Source organism: Phacochoerus africanus, chromosome 2, assembly GCF_016906955.1.
Source record: "Phacochoerus africanus isolate WHEZ1 chromosome 2, ROS_Pafr_v1, whole genome shotgun sequence".
In the NCBI taxonomy this organism is placed as follows: domain Eukaryota; kingdom Metazoa; phylum Chordata; class Mammalia; order Artiodactyla; family Suidae; genus Phacochoerus; species Phacochoerus africanus.
Window position 1 is genome coordinate 9385433 of NC_062545.1, and position 24911 is coordinate 9410343.

Below are 24911 nucleotides of genomic sequence, written 5' to 3' on the forward strand. Positions count from 1 at the left end.
GGCCTTCCCAGGGCAACAGGCGATTGCACCCTAGCTATTTCTGCCACACAGCTCTCACGGGGTGCATGGCACTAGACTGACTGGACTCTGGAGGGCACGACAGCAGTTTGCTGAATCTGATGAATGGTGTGGAGTGAAACAACCTCCCCACTTCCTTCGTTAAACCCTGCCCTCCCTGGCTCTCAGAGAGGCACACAGTAGGTGGTCAATCAATGTTTGTTGAATGAATGAACGATGCCCCCATCCCATCTTGAACTAAAGTGGCTTAATGGTGTCACCACCTTGAAGATAGTCTTTGTGTATCTTTCAAACCTAGAAAAGTGCCAAGCTTGGTGTAAGCTGTACTAGGGCAGTCATGGGCTAAAGCTGACAGAAGGCCACTGGTTTTGACAAGGACAAGTGTCATCAGGGTCTCTTCTTGTGAAGGTTCATAACACTTCCTTTACGTATCTGCTTATGTCCTGTCTGCACACAGCTGACTCAGAGGACTGCACCCTACGGGCCCTGCATCCCTAACACCGAGCCGAGGCCTTGACACCCAGTAGGGACATGGGAGCAGCTGTGAATGAGCAGGAGGAAAGGGACTCTGCGTGTGAGATGCACACACACATCAGAGGAGTGGGTAACGGACACCGTGGTCAGAAGTCTGGTTCCTTCTGGTTCTGACCCTGCAGGACACTTGTGCGCCTGCAAACAGCTGACAAGTCCTCTGAGCACAGATGTGCTCGTCTTTGGCGCCTGTGCAGCGTGCGAGGCGGGCTCTGGGGCCACGAGTCAGCGGCCCTGCGCCTCTGGGTAGACGGTCAACCTCTCCTAGCTTTGAAAACAAAAGTGGGAGACAAGCGGGCCCGCTGCCCACAGCTGGTTGGGGCTAGAGGAGAAGCTGAGCCTCACGGGCTCTGAACACAGCTGATGCTCCATGATGCCATCAATACCTCTCCTGCGGGCCCGTCCCCTGACTCTCCTGCTGTCCTGATTTCCCTTCTCTGAAAAGTAAGGGGGGACGGCGACCCTTAAAGTTCACTTGTGTGGGGAGTGTGGACAGAAAGAGAGGTCCCGAGATCATTTAAGGAGTGGCAAGGACTCTGATGTAGGCATACTTTCTTTCCAAGAAGACGAATTATTAGCAAAGCAAAACACAAACGAGACACCACTACTAACCCACAGACACCAAAAAGCTTCCACTTGGGGGCTGCGGCCCGGCTCCCATGCTGTGGCAACAGCCCAGGGCCACTGGGATTAAGCTCCCTCAGTCCCCAGCGACTGAAGACAGAGCTTTGGGACTGCTGGCTTTTGCTCTGCACTTGTTTATTCACAGAAAGAGCACACCCAGGAGGCCGACACTCCCCTGGTTTTTACCCCAAGAGGCAAGTCTGACCTGTTGGTCAAGGAAATTCTGCTGTGGATGCTTCAGGCCTGCAGAGAGCAAACAGTGAAACAGCGCTGGGGGCCACGAGACTGGGTCCCTTTCAGAAACACTTTCCTATTGTTTGTTCCCAATAGAGAGTGGCCACTGCCTGACAGACACCTGAGCAAAATGTGAAGGCACTGGTGTGAGTCTGAAGGCACAGGGCTGGGCCGGGCCGCGAGGTCAGGTGGCTGTGCAAAGATCCGCCCCTGCCCCGCGGCCCCCATGTGCAGAGTGAAGGCAAAGCCACACCCGCAGAGACGCACCACCCGGAGCCTCTAGGGAGAGGCCCCCGGCCAGGTTTTACTGTCGCTGAAGAACACGTAGGCTGATTACACACTCAGGTGTGCACGGGGCTCTACGGTTTGGGCCAAAAGTGGGGCACTGGCAGCCAAGTCCACTGCACTTAAAGGAGGCGTGGGGGAGATGGGACAGAGCAGGGCAAAGGGACGCCAAGGGACACGGGGACTCTCTAGACAGACAGCTCAGCTCCAGGAAGCTCTGCCTCACCCCAGACAGCGCCCTGGTTCTGTGCGCAGGAGTTTCCCAGTGCAAGCTGTTTCTGGAAGAGATGCTGCGTGTACCCCTCAACACAGCCCCAAAGAAGCCGACCACAGGGTCCCCTGGGTGGACACTGCCTTAACTTAATGCTTCCTTTCCCTCCCTGAGCCTCTGTCATGGGTGTCCTGGGAAGTTTCCAGGTGACTGATTGTTACTGGTTAGTGAACGGAGATGCAGGAGAAAAGCCTTTGCAGGGAGCTGTGGTCCTACCATGTCGCTCTGGGACTGTGTGGCCCCGTACGCTGCCATCCCGTTGGAGGGCGCGGCCGGCTGCGGTGTGTCAGGCTGGATGTACCCTCTTCTGTCAATGAGGCTATGAGAGAAAACAGAACAGCACAGGAGGCAGAGTGAATAAAAAGCCAAAACGCCACCAACACTCTTAATTTCCATCTCAGGGGTCCCCCTTTCTGTGACGGGCCCCCCAGGCCCCTCGGAACACACCTCTGCTCACCTTCACCTGCGGTCAGGCTTCAAAATCTGTCCCTTTTGCCAGGAGCATCTGTTCCCTCCCTGCCACCTGCTGCAGCCCCACCCTCCGCCCCACCCTGAGGACCAGGGCACCCCTCCCACCTGCACAGCCTCCATCACCGACCTCGGAGCCTGGAACCCTGAACTTAGCCTGCAGGCCTCACACAACCTTCCTCTCCAGCCTCAAACCCACATCTTTTTTTTTTTTTTTTGTCTTTTTAGGGCCGCACCTGCTGCATATGGAAGCTCCCAGGCTAGGGGATGAGTCAGAGCTGCAGCTGTCAGCCTACACCACAGCCATAGCAACATGGGATTAGAGCCGCGTCTGTAACCTACACCACAGCTCATGGCAATGCAGGATCCTTAATCCACTGAGCGGGGCCAGGGATGGAACCTGCATCGTCATGGAAACTAACCAGGTTCTTTACCTGATGAGCCACAACAAGAACTCCTCAAACCCACATCTGATTTTGCACACATGGCCTTTGCAGCCTCACCCCTTCACCAAGTGTGTCTGAGCACTGGCTGTGAGCAGCGCACTGCCCGGGAACAGAAGCACGCACCCAGGAGCGCTCCTGGCCTGGCCGGCTCCGCATTTTGGGTCCAGCTCTGGGTTTTAACTGCCCACACGCTCCTCATCCCTTCCCCACACTGTCCATTCTTTGAGCCCCAGCTCCTGCTCTAGGCCTTGTGCAGCACCTTCCCTCCGGCTTTGCTTAGCCCTGCCTGGGATCCCTTGACGGCACAAGTCACAGTTCACCTGGTGTCAAGGCTTGGCACTGCTGGGTGCAAATGCTTGTTGACTGAATAAACGACAACGGGCCTGAGGTCTTCCACAGACGGGCTTTAGAATAACAAACCAGAGCAATGCTTCTCGCCTTTACTTGATGGCACAGAGGCCCTGGAGGAAGGTGAGGGCAAAGCTCACTTTCTCCTCTCAGAGTGAAGACTCCTTGCTGCCCTGGGTCTAAAGGCAGAACCGCGAAGGCCACGGGAGGATTGGCCGGGAAGGTCGGGTCCTGCGGTGGCCGCCCGTGTTGGGGGCTGGCCACGCTCCCTGCAGCCTCTGCAGACGCCCCAGGCACATCCTCCAGCCCACTCGCTCCCGGTCCTGGGGGAGGAGGTGCTGAAGCCGCTCCGCAGTCAGGCCGACTTTCAGAAGACAGGGGTCAGCATCACAGCTACCACCAGGGGTCTTCAAGTGACAGGCCAAGAAGCCATTCAAAAATACTTGTGGGAGTTCCCATTGTGGTGCAGTGGTTAACGAATCCGACTGGGAACCATGGGGTTGCGGGTTCGGTCCCTGCCCTTGCTCAGTGGGTTGACGATCCGGCGTTGCCGTGAGCTGTGGTGTAGGTTGCAGACGCGGCTCGGATCCCGCGTTGCTGTGGCTCTGGCGTAGGCCGGCGGCTACGGCTCTGATCAGACCCCTAGCCTGGGAACCTCCATGTGCCTTGGGAGCGGCCCAAGAAATAGCAAAAAGACAAAACAAAAACAAAAACAAAAACAAACCAACTTGTGACCAAAAAAAGGACACAATGAACTTCTTTGCAGAACAGATATTGATTCACAGACTTTGAAAAACTTAGGGTTTCCAAATGAGACAGGTTGGGGGGTGGGGGGATGCACTGAGGGTTTGGGATGGAAATGCTATAAAATTTGTTTGTGATGATTGTTGTATACCTATAAATGTAATAAAATTCACTGAGTAATAAAAAAATTATTGTGGCAGGATCTGGAAATGGGACTCTCTGCTTCAGTTTCAGTTGAATCCCCTGAGGTTTAGACAAAACAGGAGGCTACAAGAACCTCCATCTTCCAAAGAGGAGGTGCTGGGCCCTCGTGCAGGACTTTTAAAGGGGTTCTCAGACCAAATCTGCAGTGGCGTTCAAGGCCATCAAAGATCAAAGGTGACAGAGCAAAGAAGAATGTCTTGGTGTGAGGGGGTCGCTGCTCCTGCTGATCCCCAGATGGAGGGCAGGGCTGGTACAGTGAGGGTGGGGCCGGGTATGGCACCCGGAAGAGGGCCAGCGCGGAACTGGCTCAAGGGACAAGTTAACCTGCTGGCTCAGGCAGGTCAAACTGCCCTGAGTCTTTTTTTTTTCAACTGACAGGAGAAATTAAGGGGCTTGCAGAGGATTTCATCCAGGAGCAAGAAAAGAACTAGGTCATCCAGCGGGTCTGAAAGGGCAGCAGGGGATTATAGAAAAAGTCATCCTTGCCCACTTGCTATGCGTTCAGCCCATTTCAAGTACCAGCCACACACCCAAGACTGTGACACTCTGCTCCAAAGCTCCTCCTGGCCCTTGAGGCTCATGAGCCCCTCCTACGCTCATCTCATCTCCTGCCTTACCCCTCCCTCTGGATCCTCCTCTGACAGGCTGGGCTACCCCCTACCTCTGGGCCTTTGCACATCCTGTCCCCTCTCTTCTCCCACCATTCCTTCTCCCCAGTTCCTCCTGATCCTAAAATGGTTCACATCTTACACCCCCTCCTCCAGGAAGCCCTCCCAGGGGTCCCGTGGAAAGTGCGTGCAACCCATCACAGCCCCTCCTGCCAGGCAGACGTGCCATTGACGGGCCTGTATCATTCACTTCTTTCAGGTGCGTCCCTGGCCCCTAGCACGGGGCGCTCTCAGTAAGAGCAGCAAGTGAATTCTTCAGACTGGCTGACCCACAGCACCAGCCTGGAGGGAGGGCCCAGCCCTGACCACACCTAGTACTTTCTGTCTTTCCAATCTTCCATTCCTCCAGCCAGACTTGTCATGAGGACCCCCTCCCCCCAAACCTGGATGTCCCCAGCCTGCTGCCCCCACACCTCCGGAGACATTGCAGGGAATGGAAGGTGGGTCTTTGTGCTCCAGGTCCGTGAGGTCTGTGTAAACACAAAGACACACTCTTCCTCCCCCACGGGCACGCTGTTACACGGCCTGGCAATGCTTTAGAGGCATCCCAGGCACGTAATGCTTGGCACACGGGCGGCCCTTGACCCCTGCCTGAGGTGAGGGATACTGCTCATTCCACAGGCTTGTCTGGGATGCGCGTGGAAGGCCTGGCAGCAGCCCACCCTCCCTCACAAACCCCTAAGCGGTCAAGCTCGTCCAAGGGAAGCGCCACTCCCAAGAAAGGCCCCGTCCAGAGGAACCTGGACTTTGGAAAGAAGACCCAGCTCCACCAAAGCGGTAACATCTAATCCAACTGCTGAAGACATAACTTCAGCCATGATAAGACCGGATCTATAAACAATACGAAATGCAAATCAAAGCTCTGGGAACAAGAAAGAGAGCTGGACAAAACGTGAGACTTTTAAATTCCTCTCCTAGATTTTGATATCTGTTTCAGAGACAGGGAAAGATGTTGTTCAGGTCCCTTTTGCCTCTCCTACTGTTTCCTGGCCTGCCCCCACCATCCACAAATAAACACACACTCTTAGGACATACAAGCTAACTCGTGAAAAATCAAGCATTTCTGGAGGGATTTTCTGGCCTAAAGAGCCCCAGGGGGATTCCCAGGTGGCTGGCGTGCTCTTGGGGACAGGCACCCTCTAGGCATGTCTGACGCCCCAGCCCAGGTGGCCCTTCCACGCAGAGCCCTTGGCTGCCCTTCCTGCTGTCCCTCCCCAGAGGAGGCCTCTGAGGGACAGATCGGAGCGCCCAAGGGCCTCGAATTCAGGATGAGAATGGCACACTGACCTCCCAACTTTCTAGGCCCTAACTGAAAGCCATCAATTTCCAATTCCCCAAGAGCCCCAGTAACTATAACCCAGTACCAAATAATACGTGGTCTTGGAATCTAAGCCTGATTTTTTTTTTTCTGGGGTTGGGGGGGATCACTCTTCCTTCCCTAATGAAGTTTCACTGAGGCTGACAGTCAAACTCTGTTTGCATTCCATGAGCACCAACCAGTGATGGCTGGCTGTGGAGCTCCAAGTGCACGGCAGGGCTGCTGTGGGGACAAGCCAGTGGCTTTTGTGGTTTCTCCCCAGTTACACATTGAGATGCCAAAAGGGAGGAAGGCTTGGAGACGCCATCTAGAGACTGGAACATGTGCACGATGAATCATTCTGATGATTGTTCGGCTAATCTGCTGAAATACTCCACGTGGGCGCACTCACCAAGGAGTCAAGAACTGACCTGGTTTGTATAATTGTGACCCGGAGCCAGTGAGCAGAGTGGGCGCACACACTGGTCCTGACGGCCGCTGCCTGGGTGTGAGGGCTGACCAGGCAGCATTCGCCAGCTGTGTGATCTCATTGCTTTACCTCTCTGAGCCTTGGTTTCCGCGGCTGTGATAGTACCGACCTTATGGGGCAGCGCGAGGCTTGCACAGCCAGGCCGATTAAAGCACTTAGAGCAGAGCCTAACGCTATTCAGTATAGGTCAGCCCTGCCTTTGGTAACGTTACTGCTGTTTTACCAATACCACAATCTCACCTGCTTCAGCCCACACTGTGCTCTCCCTCCGAGCTATCTTAGTATTCCTGTTTTGTACAATGCAGCTCTTAGCACTCATTTCTATGGGTTTTCTGTCTGTCTGTCTGTCTGTCTTTTTTCTTTTTTGTCTTTTTAGGGCTGTCCCCTTGGCATGTGGCGCTTCCCAGGCTTGGGGTCAAATCCGAGCTGTAGCTGCCAGTCTACTTCACAGCTCACGGCAACGATGGATCCTTTACCCACGGAGTGAGGCCAGGGACCGAACCCACATCCTCATGGATACTGGCTGGGTTCGTCAATCCCTGAGCCACGACTGGAACTCCTCTACGGGTATTCTAATGCTCCCTCCATCGTGTTCTGGCTCTCTTTCTACACAGTTCCCTGCTCATTAAGCATGTTCAACACCATCCAATAATTAACGGGGTCACAAGCCTTTGTCTCCCTATTTTGATCCTGAGCAGATTTTCCCCAAACTTGACACAACTCAGTGGAATGTTATACCGAGCATCACACAACAAGCCTACCACAAGCCAAATCTCTGTTCCGCTGAGGCTTTGTCTCCGAGGCACAAAGCGAGTGCTGACCTGGCTGGTGGCCACGGCAGTGGCCAGGGCGCTGCCACCCGAGCCCAGTGCTGACGTGCTGGGGCTTGTGCATCCCCAGACCTGTTAAAAAGCATGACATGGTCTGAATCTTACCTTGGAGAGATGGGCCCACACAGGGCAACACAGCAATTTGTAAAGATATTTCCATAGCTGTAGGGGTTGTAATTTTCTTTACCTCTTTTATTCGACCAAGATCCTTTAATCTGAAAGAAAAGAACAGTCCATGACACCATCTCCCTGCCAGCAATGCCACAGGTTAGGCAAATCGGCCCATGAGAAGCCCAAAAAGAATGCCAGGATCTCCACTCATTTCTTCAGCAGGAGAAACTGGGAAACTGGCTTTGACCCCAAACCTGGAAATATCCCCAAGGAGCCAGTCAGACTGGAGAGAAATAACATTCTCTGGGCAGAATAATCTCTTATTTCTACGGCATGGTACTTAAAAGGCCAGCCCACACAAACCAGTGGAGATTTTTTCATATCACACCCGGCATGTCAGGTAGTAATGAAATGAAAGGGGTAACGTGTCTCCCCTAATTTGCCCATTTATAGCCTGAATTCTGCCTCCTTTATTCGTGTTGCCAAAATAATTCCACTGGATAGTTCTGATGTCTGTAGGTACTGAATGCAAATAACTGCCTTCATATATTCTCTTAACACATACATCTCATCAGGACTGATTTTCTCAAGCCTTTAAGGCATCCTAATTCCAAGACATTTAATTCATGTACGGACAGAATCTTGTCAGAATCTAAATATTCTGAGCAAAAAGGACCAGGTATATGCAGAAGTTTTTCCTCACATTAGGTTCTCTGGTTTTATACCTCCTCTCCATCTGCATTAAATACAGGCAGATAAGCCTGGATAAAAAGTCAAACTTTGTGGGAGTTCCCATTGTGGCTCAGTGGCTATGGACCCAACTAGTACCCATGAGGATGCAATTTCAATTCCTGGCCTTGCTTGGTGGGTTCAGGATCTTGCGTTGCTGTGAGCTGTGGTATAGATCGCAGACACAGCTCGGATCCTGAGTTGCTGTGGCTGTGGTGTGGGCTGGCAGCTGCAGCTCCAATTCAACCCCTGGCCTGGCAAACTCCATATGCCACAGGTGCATTTTTTATTAAGAAAATAAAAAGAAAAAAAAAGTTAAACTTTGGGTCAAGCTATCACCTCCCAAAATGATCTGAGAGGCCAGCCTGCATGGTCTCTCTTCAGTGGGGTGAACAGGAATAGGATCCCTCCTCAGACCTCACAACTGGGGGTCACTCAGTTGATCTTAGCATCTAAGTGATGTGGTCAGAGAGCAGGACAATCTGGAGACTGGAGATAGAGCAAGTGGAGATTGACGTCAGAAAATGCTTCCCCTGGAGTTCCTGTCATGGCTCAGTGGCTAATGAACCCAACTAGTAACCATGAGGTTACAGGTTCTATCCCTGGCCTTGCTCAGTGGGCTAAGGATCCAGCGTTGCCGTGCACTGTGGTGTAGATCGCAGATGCGGCTCGGATCCTGTGTTGCTGTGGCGTTGGCCAGCAGCTGTACCTCCGATTCAAACCCTAGCCTGGGAACCTCCATATGCTGCAAGTGCAGGCCTAAAAAGGCAAAAGCCAAAAAAAAAACGTGAGAGAGAAAAAGAAAATGCTTCCCCTGCAGGCTCTTTGCTCTGGGAACTTAAGTCTGAAATGGGAGCGCAGAGACCTGGGCCCCTCACCTCTTCTTTATTCCCCACAAGAGAATGGGCCTGCACCCCAACCTGCCAGGAACTTACGTCTTCATTCGTGGTCTGGTTGGAGCTGATCAGGTACGTGTGGAAACCCGAGAGCCCCACGATGGACCAGACGGAGAAGAAGCAGACCACAGCTTCCAGCACGGTACCTGGAGTCAAGGAGGTGAACCAGCAGGACAGTGATGCTCTTAAGGCCCCACAGGAGCTGGATGACTGTGATCTGGACAGGAACCACCCTCAGGGTACCCAGGCCCTTGTGTCTACCTAGCCTGGCACTGGTGTTCTCCCAGCCAGGGAGAACCTCCAGGGCAGCACAAGCCACATCCTCCTTCATGGCACAGCATTTATGCTCAGTAAGTGATCAGTATGCTCCCTGAACATGCCTTGCTTCCCTTCCATGGCTGACGGTTCTGTGACTGTCCTCCCCCGGGGCCAGACCTTTGCCCCTCCCCCGTGACTCACTGTGCAGCCAAAGACAGTGGCAACAAAACCAGGAAGCACACTGGCCGGTGTTGGCAGCAGCCCAGGCCTTTGATGAATGGACTGGATATCAAATTTCACTTCAGTCACAGACTCCCACTTTGGTTTCTGAAGGCTGGGGCCTGTAGAACTAAGTTTCTCTCCCAACCTGATTGGAGGCTGTTGACAGTCACTTATAGGACTGACTACGGATGGCTACAGCCTGGGAAGGGCTTGTCTTCCTGGCTCTCTCTGTCCTTGGATGGCCCTGGCTGCCTGCCCCTGTTGTGGATGGGCTTCTGACCTGGCCAGGGCATTTCTCACCATGGCATCAGGATGAGTGGTATTTTTCCTTAGGGGACCTTTTCCCAGCCCCTCAGCCAAGCCTGACACATAGGCTGTCCTCAGCCATTTGACAGGCAGCTGGGAGATGTGGATGCACATTGAGTGATGGGCAGTCTCGAGTTCCACAAGGTGTGCTATAACCAAAGGAGGAAAAGCCTGGAATTCTTCGTCAGATGAGATAAATCAGCCAGAAGAGTGGCAATTTGAAAAGACGAGAGAATTTTTCTATCCCACAAATATTTATAAAATTCTATTTACAAGATACAGATGTTCCCAGGAAAAAAATATTCATCATAAGTCTGGGAGTTTAAATATACATCATGCATCCACTGCCAATAAATTACAGGCCAGAGAAAGTAAATACTCATGCTTTCCTAAGGCTTCCAAGGATGGAGGCTCTAGATCACACCATAATACATCACCATTGATTTTTTTTTCAGGACTGAATATAATTCATCTTTAGAGAAGAGAAATGAATACACCATCCAGGGCAGCGCCATCACCCACCACGTCATGATTAACAAATGCCACTATCCAGCACGAGGGCTGCACACAGAAGAGCGGGCATGAACTGACGCCTGCCTGTTGACTGACTTCCAACATCAGGATAACCCACTGGATCTGCTCTTGGCAAAGTGGGAAAATGCTTTACTTTTCTAAGGCTTAAGCTTCTTGAAACGGCAAGGTCTCAGAAAAGCCCCACCCTGAAATTAAAAGGACATCTCAGAGAGAAGATGCCCCTCAGCCAGTTGGCCAAGGTGAACACAGTGCAGAGCAGTGGGATCTCACAGATCCAACAGGTGGCGCCCCTGGGGAACCCAGCTGGTCCTGGGGAGGAAGGAGGTGAACGGGATGGAGGAGGAGAGGAAAGTAAGGCAGATTCTGGGAAAGTGGATAAGTACGGAGGGGTGGGAGGATCTGCCCGGGGGCGGGGGGGGGGTGGGGATGCAGAGAAGCAGACCCCTCCCTAGGCTGCTACCCCTCCGACCCCAGCAACCCTGTCTTCTCGCCCAGGGCTACCTGTAGCTATGGCGGGAGGCCTTGCTGCACATGGGGACACAGGGATGGTGGTCCAGGTGGTAAAGACGGTCTCGCTCTCAACCGCCTCCTGACAGGTCAGGGCTCACAGATGCCCCCTTCCCCGCCGTGTCTCCCCACTCAAGAGAGCACAGAGTGGTCAGGAGCCCCTTGGGGGAGTCCTGCCCCACAGTGGCCTGAAAGCAGAAGTGAAGTGGCTTGAAGTAGAGGGTGGATGGAGAGGAAGCAGTGTGAAGATTCATTGGGAGAACTGAGTTGTGTAAAGGGAGGTGACACTGGCAGGGACACTGTAGGAGCTGGAAGGAAAAGACAAGTGGCAGAAAGATCAAAGAGGAGGGGACAAATGGAATGAAGACACGGGAAGAAAAGAGAGAGTGGAGAATGAACCAAAAGACTTACTGACTGAATACGTCATGAAGAGCCCAACTCCAGGCTCGGAAATACTTAGGTGTCACCGATAGTTAGAATGAGGGTCATGTCAAAACATATGTGTGAACCATATGAAAATGGGCATGTGCAACGGAGGAGGGTCATGGCCTTGAAACCAGCCATGGCTCAGTTTCCGGCCGCCGCCCCCCTTGCAATGCCACTTCCATGATTACCTCCAGGAGGAGGCAATGTTGTCGGGGCATGTGGCATTTCCAAGGTTTACAGCAACCTCCCCCCCTCCAAATATGCAGTGTTCTATATTAATATCTCATGTGCTTTGGAAACATTTTATAAATAGCAGAATGCAGTTTCACTGTAGCTCACAGCTGTGTCAAAATGACACGAATTCAAGGTAGGATGCAAGATGCAGCCCACCCTGCCTCTCCCCCGCACAGCTGACACCGCGCCCACAGGCCGGCTGACGGAAGAATCACCACCAGTCACAACGTGGCTGGCAGCACTGGCTACGCGTCAGGTCCTATTCCACAGGCTTCACGTGAGTTAACTCACTTAATCCTCAGAGTAACCCGGTGAGAAGTGTGACTCCCCACTTAACCTACAGGGAACCCGAGGCAGGAAGCTGACAGGTAACTGGCTTAGGAAATAGCAGACAAAAAAAAAAAAAAGGGAAATAGCAGAGCAAGGACTTGAACCTTGGGAGTGGGGCTCTGTCCGTGGGCCAGAAACGCCTTCCCTAATTCTTGCTGGGGGACAGGGGGCTCTAGGCTGACCTCAGCCTTTGCTGGGGGAGATCAGGACCCTCCCTGTCAGGGATTCTTGAACCTATGGCATCTCGAGGAGACCATTTCCCCCAAATTCATTCAGACAGAGGTATGAAGATCTGAACAGCACATCTTCTCACTGACCCAAGAGCTTGATGTTGATAGCATCTATGCCATAATGAGATTAAGAAACAGAAATTTCTTTTTAATGTATCAAAACCCATTTACTGATTTTTAAGAGGCGTGAGTGGAAACAAGCCAATTCCAGTAGAAGCCAATTTAATAAGCAGCTGGACACTGACTGCATCAGAGATGGGCTCCAACGTACCGCAATTGCCACTGCTAGCCTCCATCCATCTCTCTGCAGTCCCCGATAAGATGGTGAGCCCCCTCTGTGGCCAGGATGGCTTTAAATTCCCGCAGCCTCTAGCTCAAAATGCTGCAACTGAAGCACTCACTGGATGACAATGGGATTGAAAAATGCTGACGGGTGGGCACCCCTCCTTCGGGATTCCAGCAACCCCAGGAATGCCTGCTCTGGGCCTCCACGCACCCGCCCTGCCCTCAGGTCAGGAGAAGGTGGCGTACGTGCCCTGCCCAGAGGGAACAGGGGTCATTTGTCCATCAGAAGGTAAGAAGGCAGATGGCCTCACACAGACATGGAGCTCCTGTGGGCAGAAGAGTGGGGGTACCTCAGTATTTGAGTATTTGGAGAATCATAAAAGAGGAGAGGCCTTTTTTTTTCCCCCCGCCCAGAGGCATGTGGAGTTCAGGCCTCAGACACGCAGAAGGTCCCGAGGCCTGGGTCCAAGAATTAGATCTGAGCCAGAGTTGTGACCTGCGCTGCAGTTAAGAGGTCCCCATTCATTCTAATCCCTTCATTTTAGAAACAGGTTAAGGCCCAGGGTAGTCAAGCCACTTGAAAAAACTCACACAGGAGTTCCTGGCAGAACAGAACTAGAACTTGGTCCCCAGACTTCGAGGAGAGAAAGAACCCTTCCCAAGGCCCAGAGCCAGAAAGTGTCACATGACAGGCCCTAGGCTGGAGCCTCAGAGCTCAGGACAGCAAGGCTGAGACTGCCTGTCACATCAACCCTCATTCATCAGTCCCACGGCCTTAGAGCCACCCCTGGGTGAAGAGCCTGTCTCTGTTAATATGTCATGGCCCATGTCTCTACATTCCAGCAATCAGGCTAGTTAGCAACACTATTTTGTGCCAAGTGCCAAATCCAATAATGATTTATTTTTAAAAGTCTGTATTTCATGTGGGTGTCCTCACTGACCCAAATCCCCAGATTCCAGAACTGCCAAGGCTCTGCCTCGGGACCTTCTGCCTGTGTCTGAGGCCCGCACTGCACAAGGCAGGGCCTTTCTCTGTGGGCAACAGCCACGCACCCCTGGGTCCTCATGCATCTTATTCTGCTTCAGGTCTCTGTCTGGGGTTCTGATGTTTAAAATCTAAGAAACCAGGCAGTTCCTGCCGTGGCTCAGCAGAAACGAACCCAACTAGCATCCATGAGGATGTGGGTTCAGTCCCTGCCCTTGCCCAGTGGGTTAAGCATCTGGCATTGCTGTGAGCTGTGGTGTAGGTCACAGACGTGGCTCAGGTCCAGTGTTGCTGTGGCTGTGGTGTAGGCTGGCAGCAACAGCTCCGGTTTGACCCCTAGCCTGGGAACTTCCATATGCCACAGGTGCAGTCCTAAAAAGAAAAAAAAAGAAAGAAAGAAAGAGAAAGAAAAAGAAACTGATGTTGTTAGTAATTGTTTCTTTTTTTTCCCCCTAAAAATTACAGTACAACAGGCCCTGCTCACTTAGAGGAAGAGTTTTGATGGACGGCAGATATAGGCCGTAGACCCCTTTGTTCTCTAGAGTGAGTGTCTACAGCAGCATTTAACGCTTTCAGATATTTAGGTTCAGGAACTTGTCAGCATATTCTCCTCATCAGTTAGATGATCCCATAATCCTTAGACAGAGATAAGAGGCTACGGCTTGTACCCCCGTTACCTGAGGGCCCACCACTGCGTCTGGGGTGGAGGCTGCTGCCTTTTTGAGGCTTCACGCAACAGACCCTTTGGAAATGGAAGCTCCTGGGATCCTTCAGACTGGATGGCAGTACCACCACCTTTCAGCCTCTCTGATCCCTTCTCCTAGATGTGTGAATACAAGGCCACAGAGGCGTATAGTTGCCCCAAATTCATCTCTGAAGTCACGGTAAGGCCGATCAAAATTCCAAATGCAAATTTTATCATGGAATTCAGCAAACTGACTCTAAATCTCCTCGGGAGAGAAAATGCACAAGAATAGCTCAGAAATTCTGAAAAATAACATCATGGGGGTTGGAGTGGGAGAAGACTTTTCTAGTAACAAAACAAGGTGGGAACACTCTAAACAGGCTTGTGAGCATGTGGGATAAAGAAGGCATTTCAAATTCGTGGTAAAAGAATCAGTGGTCCTCGAAGTGTGGCCCGTGGACCCTAAGATCCCAAGATCCTTTCAGGGCATCCTCCAGGTCAAAACAATTTTCATAAACATTATCTCCAGTTTCCCTCTCATTCTACGCAGTGGTGGCTTCTGCGGGAGGCTGCGTGATATGAAATGATGTCCTTGCTCCTCTTATGCTGACAGAATAAGGGGGTGTGCATTCCTGTGTTTTAAAAATTTCTCAGTTTTAATTTCAAACATGATATGTGTAACTAGATATCATCTACATGAAGAGAAGCTTGCTGGGGTCCTCAGTAACCTTTAAGAGTATAAAAGGGTCTTAAAACCAAAAAGTTTGAGAACTGCTAGAAGAGAAGAGTAAGTGGTATTGGGACACGTCACTAAACATTTGGGAAAATGAAGTCAGAACTTCAGCTCAGACCTCACACAAAAAATTATGTTACAGATAAACCACAGGGCCAAGCTTGAGAAACACAATATAAAGGTAGTAGTGGAAAATAAAAGAAATATTTGCATCATTTTGGAGTGAGGCTGTAAAACACAAAACCTAAGATTTGTAGATTGAATTTTTTTTTAGTAAATTATACTTTTTTTTTTTGTATAAGAAAGCAAAGTTAAAGGGCAAGTGCCAGGTTAGGAGAAAAATATTGGGAAAAAAGATATTTATAAGATTATTATTGAGACTATATAAAGAGCATGTTAACAGGAAATGAACAAGAAACCCAACTGAAAAATGGACAAAGAGTCTGTGGGTGAAGGTGGGGAGAAACGGAGCCTGAATTGGTACAACCTTTTAGGGGGAGGTTTGGCACATTAACCAATATTTAAACTATGCTTAGCTTTCAACTCAGTGATTCCACAGCTAGTTGTCATTGTAGAGAAATACTAATGCTTGTGCACAAAGGGATCCATACAAGAAAGTCCACTACCTCACTTTTTGAGCAGTAAGAAAAAAAAAAGAAATCTAAATATCCATCAATGGAAGACTACACAATGGTTTGTCTATACTCTGGAATTCTATAAAATAGTTGAAAAAAGAATGATGTAAATCTATGTGTTGGCATGGAAACATCTTCAGGAAATCTTTAAAAATCAACTGCAGAACAACTCAAAGAGTGGGACCCCCCCAAAATGAGTGTTGGTCTATGTGTATCCATCACACATATATGTGTTTACACTTGGAGAAGAGCATCTGGAAAGACCCCACCACCACCACGACAAGGACTCCTAGAGAATGATGGAGAGTCAACAGTAGCACTTCCCTTTTTACCCTGACATTTCTGACTGCTTGAAATTTGTTACATGAGACTAAGTTCTTGCATTACTTGGGGTAATTTAAAAACACAAAAATCTCCTATTCTGTGGGTTGCCTTTTAGATTTTGTTCGTTTGTTTCCTTTGCTGTGCAAAAGCGTTTAAGTTTAATCAGGTCCCATTTGTTTATTTTTATTTTCATGACTCTAGAAGGTGGATCCAAAAAGATGTTGCTGCGATTTATGTCAAAGAGTGCTCTGTCTGTTTTCCTCTAGGAGGTTTATAGTTTCTGACCTTTCATTTAGGTCTTTAATCCACTTTGAGCTTATTTTTGGGTACAGCATTAGAGAATGTTCTAATTTCATTCTTTTACATGTAGCTGTCCAGTTTTCCCAGCACCACTTATTGAAGAGACTGTCTTTTTTCCATTGTACATTCTTGCCTCTTTTGTCAAAGATAACTGTAAATGGGTGCAACCACTACAGAGAACAGGATGGAAGTTTCTTAAAAACTAGATACAGAACTACTGTATGATCCAGCAATCCCACTCCTGGGCACCTATCCAGAGAAAACCGTAATTCAAAAAGATACATGCATCCCAGTGTTCACAGCAGCACTACGTACAAGAGCCAAGGCATGGAAGCCACCTAAATGTCCACAGAAGGATGGATAAAGAAGATGGGGTACAGGTGTACAACAGAGTGCTACCAGCCATAAGAAGGAATGAAATAACACCATTCCCAGCACCATGGATGGACCTAGAGATAATCACACCAAGTGAAGTAAGCCAGTCAGAGACAAATGTCACATGATATCACATATACGTGGAACCTAAAAAAGGGCACAGATAAACTTATTTACAAAACAGCAACAGACTCACAAATTTTGAAAACAAATGTATGGCTACCAAAGGGTGGCGGGGTGATGGTGGGGGTGGATGGACTGGGGTTTGGGAATGGCAAAGGCACACTCTGATATATGGATGAATGACCCATGGGCACCCGCTGGATAGCACAGGGCAACCCACTCAGTGTTCTGTGATAAGCTACATGGGAGTGGACCTGTGTACCAACGCAACTGAATCACTGTGCTGCACGGCAGAAATGAACACAATGTGATAAGTCAACTACACTTCGATAAAATAAAATTTAAAAAATAAAAAGCGAAAGCCTGCTCTCTCACTTCGTGATCTCATGAGGCATAATGCACGCTTCTTCCTCACGGAACTCCCTTGGTCAGCCTGATCAGGGGCAGAGGGAAAGAGTCTCAACTCCCTGGGGCGGGGGCAGGTGCTAGTTCTGCTGAGCTTACCTTGGGGTCACTTAACCTCAGCACAGGCACCTCTGTAAGAGACCTCAGGCACCTGTCCTACCTGTTTCCCGGGGCCCCTCTGAGGATCCACAGACATCAGGACGGATGGGCCCTGAAACAGGTTAGTGAAGGCCTGGGCTGCCTTCGTGAATCTTCCATCAGGCCCAGGGTGAATCGGTTCTGACGACACCCAGGCCAACTCCAAGCCTTCTACCAAATTCCACGGAAACAGAATGATGCCCATCAGGCCGCAGGTGCCTTTCACACAGTACCTTGAAATGAGCGCGAACTGCGGACAAAAAGCCTTTCTGTCAGAAGTCTGCACACACGTAGACTCACTCGCTGTTTGACGTGCCAACCACTGAGCGCCACCATTTCGAGAGAACTGAACAATAAGCAATGATTAAAAACGAGCGTCATCCTTCGAATTGGACGTTAATGCCATCACACTGAAGTGACTGTTGGTCAGCAGGCATCTCCCCTCCCCCTGCCGGCCCTGGTCCCCTGGGGCTGTACCTCCAGGGACCCCAGAAGTCTGGAGGGGCTCCTGGCACACAGCCTCCCTGACCCTGAGTGACTGCTAACACTTCCCACGTGGCTGTGACACTTCACTTCAGGCTCCTGTTTCCTCCTGTTTCTGTATTTCGTGCAGTAAGTACAGAGGATCCCAAAGACAGTCGGGGGACAGGAGGTTCTGCACACCATCCCTGAGGCTCTGTTTGTAAATGTAGCTCAAACTGAGCTCATTTCTCCCCAAACCAGCGCTGTCTCTGTTTTCTGCCAGGCCCCTCTCCCTGTCACCGAGGGCTGAACCCCCAGAACTGGCTCAGACCCCATCCCCGCTTCCAGGTCCGGATCTGACTGAAAAGCTCCCAGCCGGTCTGTCCCTTTGTCACTGGTTTCAGTTTCAGGGGCCTTTCCTTTGCAAATGTTTCCTCACTACCTCACTCCACTGTCTTCCTCGCTTCAAGACGAGAATTTATTTTAAATTTTTAATTAAAAAATTTTTTTAGGGCTGCACCCCTGGGATATGGAAGTTCCCAGGCTAGGAGTCAAACCGGACCTGCAGCTGCCAGCTTACACCACAGCCATAGCAGCGCAGGATCCGTAACCCACTGAGCGAGGCCAGGGATCAAACTTGTGTCCTCATGAATACTAGTCGGATTCGTTACTGCTGAGCCACAACGAGAACTCCCAAGATGAGAAATTCTTACCCCAGAACAAAAAGCAACTTGGTGATGTCAGTCACCCGTCAAAAATCTTAGCTGCTTCCCAGTGTCCAGTAGGAGCAGCCACCTGCTCCTTCACAGGTTCTCAGAGTTGTCAGCAGCCACCTTCCCAGAAGCAATGGGTCCTGACCTGTGCCCCCAATCAGGGCTCAGGTGTCACAGGCCCCTCGCCGTCCCCGCTATGTGTGAGCATCAGGATGCTGACACCTTATGCCCCGGGACTCCGCCCTGCAAACCTTGCTGAGTGAGGGAGTGAACCACAGCCCCGCAGGCACCCGCTCCCCCCTCCGTGCTGTTAGAACCCACCTTTCCAAGCCCCCTGCCACCCTCCCAAGCCTCCTGACTTCCCTGCAGGAGGTTTGGCCTCCTTTCGGAACCCACCCCCACCCCCAGGGCACAGTAGGCCATTTCTGTCACTTATGACTTCTTCTGCTTTGAAGAGTCAAGCCCAGACCTTGTCATCCGCAGGTGTGTGCTGTGACGGCTACATCCCCACCCCACCCCTATTGCTGCTCTGGCCCCTTTGGTTGATGTGCTTTGAAGCTCAGGGCTGGTGGATTGTTCTAGACTATGTAACCCTGGCAGGTTTTGCACGAGGTGGGCATTTAGTATGATGATTTTGAGGGAAGCAGATGCCGAGTGGACTCCCTCGCCGGACCTGCCTGGCCGTCCTTTAAGAGTCCCTTTCCGTCTCTTTCCCTGGGGAAGGCCGGGGGCTTCTGCCCACTGAACCCCAGGAGCCTGCAGCCCACTGCCTGTGCTTCTCTGAGGCAGAGATGAAAGTGAGGAAACGGCCATGGGTCACGGGGTGCCAGCACAGGCAGCAGGGAGGAGAGGAGGGAGGATGGGCCAGGGGCTCTCAGGCTGGAAGTGCTCCTGCCAAGGGGGACCCTGGTGGCCAGTGTCCCTCCCCTTCCCCCACCCCAGGGAGGCCCACGTGCCTGCCAGAGCCAGAGCCAACGGCCACATCCCTTCCCTGCCCCTGCCCCTCCTTCTTACCTGCTTTTCCTTCGGCCCCTCCCGGCCTTGCTGTGGCTGGAACCAGACACCATCCCCTGGACCCCTGGCTGACTTCTTGAATGAGCTGGTGGATGCCCTTCTCCTAAAGCCCTGCTGGTTTCATGCGGGTCCGTAGAACCTAAAGCATACTTTTTCTTCTGGAATATGAGTGTGTGCTAAAGCACCAGAACGCAGCACTTCTTAACAAACTCACTCAACAAGGGGAATCTTCTCCAAAGCACATATTTCAAACAGAAAACACCTGGTGGGAAATCCAAGCTTTAGGTCTTCACAGCACTGACCTGCGGAGGGGTGACAGAGGCAGGCATAAAAAATTCCTTGTGCTTGGTAATTAAAAAGCCCAGCACCTCACTTTAGTGTAGAGCTATGTCTGACATTCTGGAAATTCTTCACCACTTTCAAAAAGAATGAAGAGCCACTTTGGGGGCTTTGCCAGGCTGCTTCTGTCACCTCCCCGTTCCTCCCTCACACATGGGCAGTTTGCCTCACGTTCCTCCAGCGCCTGGCTCTTGGTTCTGCTTTTCTCCAGGAGGGAAATGGAGGGGTTTTATCAGAGGGTCTGGATGTTGGCTGGGCAGCTGCCCGGGGATACACTGGCTTGAGCTGTAGGTCGCCTTTCCTAGACAGGAGCCCAGCATGACAGAGGAATGGGAGGTGCCACAGAGCCAAGTGGGACCCAGTCATCAGGCGCAAAGTTAGAGAACAACCTGTCGACTGTGAAGCATCGGCTGGTTCAACCAAGCTTCACGGGCGTTCTGATGACGTGTTCAACCTGAATGCACGGCAGCAGGTGTACGTGTACACACATAACACAGGTGTGCGTGTACGTATTCCTCTATACGTGCACACACGATAATACACACGTGTGTGCATCTATGTACATACACAAGACATCTATGTCTAACACACGTACACGCATGCATATATGTAGATGTGTATTCTTCCACATGGGCACACACACGTGTGTGTGTGTGTGTGTGTGTGTGTATTTGTAGCCCATCTATTTTTGCCTCCCACCCTCTCCTAGATTAACAGAAAGGAAAGGGAGGGAAGACAGCTGCCTCAGAAGTGACTGGATTCTAGTGAGCTTCCCGGAGGGGTTTAGGGAGAAACCCTCTCAGAGCCCCTGTGCTTGAGGGCCGGATTCCTGGGGCATCTCCCCGCTGAAGGCCCACCGCGCAGACAGTGGCCTCCCCAGAGATGCCCTAATCCCTGGCAGCTGTGACTACGCCATCCCCATGGCAAAAGGGAATTTGTAGACTGAAGGCCATGGACTTAGGGAGATTTTCCCGGACGATCTGCAGGGGCCACTTTAGAGAAGCAGAGAGCCTTTCTGGCTGCGGTCAGAGGCGTGAGCGGGAGGGACAGGAGAGACCCAGCGTGTGAGAGGAAGCTGATCCCTGCTGCTGGCCTTGACGAGGAAGGGAGCCAGGAGTCCGGGACCCGAGCAAGGAAGGGGCCCTCGGTCTCTACTCTAGGAGTCTGGTCAACCACCCGAATGAGCCGAAGCGGATTCTCCCCTGAGACTTCAGAGAAGAATCCAGACTGGGGACACCTTGGCTTCAGCTCTGGACCCAGAGCAGAAATCAGCCAAGTCTACAGACGTCTGACTGACAGACCTGGAGGATAAAACATTTAAGTTGCTTGAAGCCTCTACATGTGTAGCTATTTGTTACAGCAGCAACAGGAAGCTAATAGAGCCTGCATGTGCCAGAGCAGTGCCAGGAAAGGCCCTGGCCCGGAAGTGCCAGGGTGCCCAGCAGCGGGGTCTGTAGGCTGTCAGGGGCCTGAATTTACCTCTACCGGAGAATGATTTTTCAAAGAAAATAACCTCAAATTTGCTCAGAACCAAACAAAAGCGTTTCTCTCCTTCCACACCAACAGTTCCTCCGGCAAGGTCGGCGGGCCACCCAAACAGCCCGTCGCGCCTTCTCGGGGCAACATTTGTCTCCTCCGTGGGGAACACAGTGCTCTTGATTACACAGACTGAGCGCAGCCCAAGCACGGGAACGGGCAGACGTGTGCGTTCTAGAAGAATGTCCTGGTGGAGCCTGCCCATCCCATGTACTGCCACAAAAAGAAGCCTCTTTGAGATCACTCCCGCCATGCACAAAAACAACGCTTTGGCACTGAGTGTTCTCACTCGTGTTCCATTTAATTGATTTTGTCAGCCTAGTATGGCCAAGTTTTCGACAATTCTTGGTCAAAAAATTGAGACACGAAAGAGTTAAAAGGACCCAAGACCTCATCATTAATTACGGTAGAGGAGGAACAAAAAAGACTTTCACCCAAGACCGGGACTTGACACCTGTCCTACCTGTGACCCCTCTGGAATTATGTTCGAGCTGAGAGGTCGGGAGCGGACACCGGGAGACCTGGCAGCCACAAAGCCAACCACACCCAGCTCCTCTCTGCTGGAGGGAGAGCCCAGTGCCCAGAGGTGACAAAGGTGATGTGTTGAGCAGCAGAACAGGCAGCTGAGATGCCCCGGGCCTCAGGTCAGCCCTGCTCCTCCCTCCCAGCTGAGGGGAGTCTCCTCACTGACGCTGGCCGCTGTCTGAGATGCTGCACGGGTGTCCAGCACAGACACAGGTCTCAGGGGACAGAGGGGAGGGGGCTGAGGCTGCCACACGCCTGAGGCTTCAGAAAGCATGCCGGACGTCAGCCCAGACCTCATTCCAGCTCTGAGTTGCATTCGTAAAACTTAATAAGACCAGGATGTTTTGATGATGGAACTGTTTTCCTGAAAGACTGGGACAAAAAGACAAGGAAAGACAAGGTCACATACGCCAAAATAACATGACCTGAAAACCGAAGGACACAGAGGTGATGCTGGTGGAGGGTGGTCACCCCGGCAGGGCCGGGGAGAGAAACGGAGGGTGGCACTGCCCATGAGATTGGCTCTTAAGCAGCCATCGATGTTTTCTGGCCAACTTCTAGCTATAACCCTCCCTTCTCAGACCATTAAGAGAAGATAGAACATACCTGTGAAATGTATTCTCCAAGACTTTTTTATACATCTTCATATGTCCCTGTCCTCTTTTTAAGGTTAGCAGCTGACGACAGAATCTATATTTGCAACCCACATTTCATGCTGCCCATAAACACAGAGGTGCCATGAAGGAGACATGTTACATTAGGTGAATATATATCTATATATCTATATATAGATATATAGATATATAAACCATGTACTTTTAGGTCTGGCCAAATACTAACACACACACACACACACACACACACACACACACGCCAGCTTCCAGGGACATGGGTGGCTGGTTTATTTTTACAGCTAAATGATATGCATGATATATATACCTTAGCCGACTTTATTCTTTAAGAATTCTCTACCACAAGGTGAAGGCTACTCCTGGGAGTAACAGGGAGGTCAAGTCCACCCTAGCTGTTGTATGATGAAGAAAGAGAGCTAGGTTCCAGGTGGTGCCAGGTCTTGGGTCTGGCTGTCCAACTCTATACCAATTAGTGTCACATCTAGGGGGACAGGGGAGGGAGTGACAACTCATTCAAGCACTTAATGGGTAAACATTTTTCTTCTAAGAAGTTCAAAGTCCTATGGCCCATATATACTGTTTGGGGGGATGGGACTAGTCCTAATGACTCGAGACTGACCATCTTTAGCCCATTCAGGGCTCCGTGAAGGTGTTCCGTTCCTAGAACTAAGCGCAGGGTTATCCACGCTGCCCACAGGAATGCCAAACCGCGTCCCCAGACAGAACCCACACAGAGTCAGAGGATCCCCATCTGGTGACTGCACTGAGAAGGGACCCGCCTGCTGGTCAAAGTGAAGTCAGCTGGAACTCAGCCTGACTTCTCCAACCGGCCTGAGTTCATGCACATCGGCGTGGGTTTTCTGGGCGGGGGAAGAATTCACACTCAGCTGTCTAGCTAAAGAGCACCTCGATTTAAGCAAGGCTCAATGAGTCACTGGAGGTGAAGCCTTCAGAGGCTGTTACTCATGCGAGTGAACATCAGGGAATTCTCTGGATGCGTTACAGAAGGCCAAGGGACGCGATTTATGAGGAGAGCCAAGCACAGATGAAGAGGTAACGGAGGGAAGGCCAGCCCGAGCCCCAGCGCGTCAGCGCTGTCAACAACACCGGAAAGGATATCTTGCAGGACTGTCCTTGAGGGCGTTTAGGAATCCCGCTTGCTGTGAACCTGCGGGAAGGAAACCCAAATTTAGTGTTTACACGTCCACCCCCAGCAAACGGCCTTCAGGCCGAGAGCTCTCTCATCTACATGAAAACAAGAGATGTCTACAGATCAATTAAATAATTACGTTTTATTGTGCTTACAGCCCCCAGTATCCCGATCAGAGACTGAGACCCCACTGAAGTTATTCAACAAGGAAATGGCAGATTCATAAGTAGATCCAACATCCGCAGGGTATTTATTCACTGAGAGCCGAGGGGTGTCTGCATCCTTTCCCATATGGTTCTGATTACGCCTCAGCTTTCCTCATTTTGATAGGAAAACAAAACCCGGTGTGCCGTTTTTCTCTTATGAAACCCTGTTTTCCTAAAAGTTTGTTAACTCCTGACCCTGGGCGTCCTATAAACCAGGCCACGAACATGTGAAAGACACCCTTCTCTGCACCCAGGGTAAACAGACTCGTAAAGCGAAGTTTATTACTGACTCTTTCGGGTTGGAGACATTTTACTGTGCTCTAACTGTGCAGGAAAACATTTCTTCGGGGCCTGAGTAAAGACATATCTGACGAGAAGCAATTCTTACTTTATGTATTGCCATTATGCCTTTTAAAAGAGAAACCCATTTGGAGGAGCTATGGGTGCTCTCATCTTGGGGTGGCAAGGCTGGGTCCACATGTTCTGGGGACATAATCTGGCCCTTGGTGGCAGTGAGATGGGAGGGGCATGGAGGGGGGGGAATGGGTGCCATGGGACCAGTTCCAGAGCGTGTGCGAGCAATGTCTGCTTGGCAAGGCGCAATGTGGGCTTGGGGGGTGGGGGCCTGGCTCCCTCTGTGTACCTGGAAGCCAGGTCTGCTCTGGGGAGGCCGAGGGTGGGACGGCTCCAGCTCTTCCTCAAGCTTCCCTCTCCTCTGTGGCCCCTCCCCCTCCTCTCTGCACCCACTGGCCACCACGCAGCTTAGGGATGTGCCATGCGCCAGGGTGCCAACCCGTGGGAGAACTACAGGAAAGCTTAAGGTGCTCCCTTCCCTGCCGCGAGGCCAGGAGAGCAGGGCCTGCAGGTGGACACCCTGCGGAGCCCAGAGCAAACACAATCTGGAGGCAAAAGAAGGGACGGGAAGCAATGCTTTGTCCTTTCCCTACTGAACCCAATGGTGCCACCTTCCCAAACACTCCTTTCTTGGGAGGAAATCCAGAGGCCACCTTCCCAGAGATCTCTGTGAAAACAGGACTCCTCCCCAGCTGCCCTGCCCTGTCCCGTCCTGTGTCTCCTCTCAGAGCCCACGTCCCTGCTGGGAGGA

At 51.3% G+C, this 24911-nt stretch overlaps 1 protein-coding gene across 4 annotated transcripts in view; it reads right to left on the reverse strand.

Moving 5' to 3' along the window:
• Positions 1–24911, reverse strand: part of ZDHHC14 (zinc finger DHHC-type palmitoyltransferase 14) — a 265769-nt gene that overhangs the window by 16294 nt on the left and 224564 nt on the right. For 3 of the 4 annotated variants that reach the window (XM_047769851.1, XM_047769850.1, XM_047769849.1), the window contains exons 5-8: positions 23570–23618; positions 9234–9336; positions 7564–7673; positions 2180–2282 (exon numbers count right to left, since the gene is read on the reverse strand). In XM_047769851.1, coding sequence (XP_047625807.1) covers positions 2180–2282; positions 7564–7673; positions 9234–9336; positions 23570–23618 — 365 coding nt within the window. Of the gene's footprint in view, positions 1–2179; positions 2283–7563; positions 7674–9233; positions 9341–23569; positions 23619–24911 lie in introns of all 4 variants that reach the window. The other variant, XM_047769852.1, reaches the window with a different exon arrangement.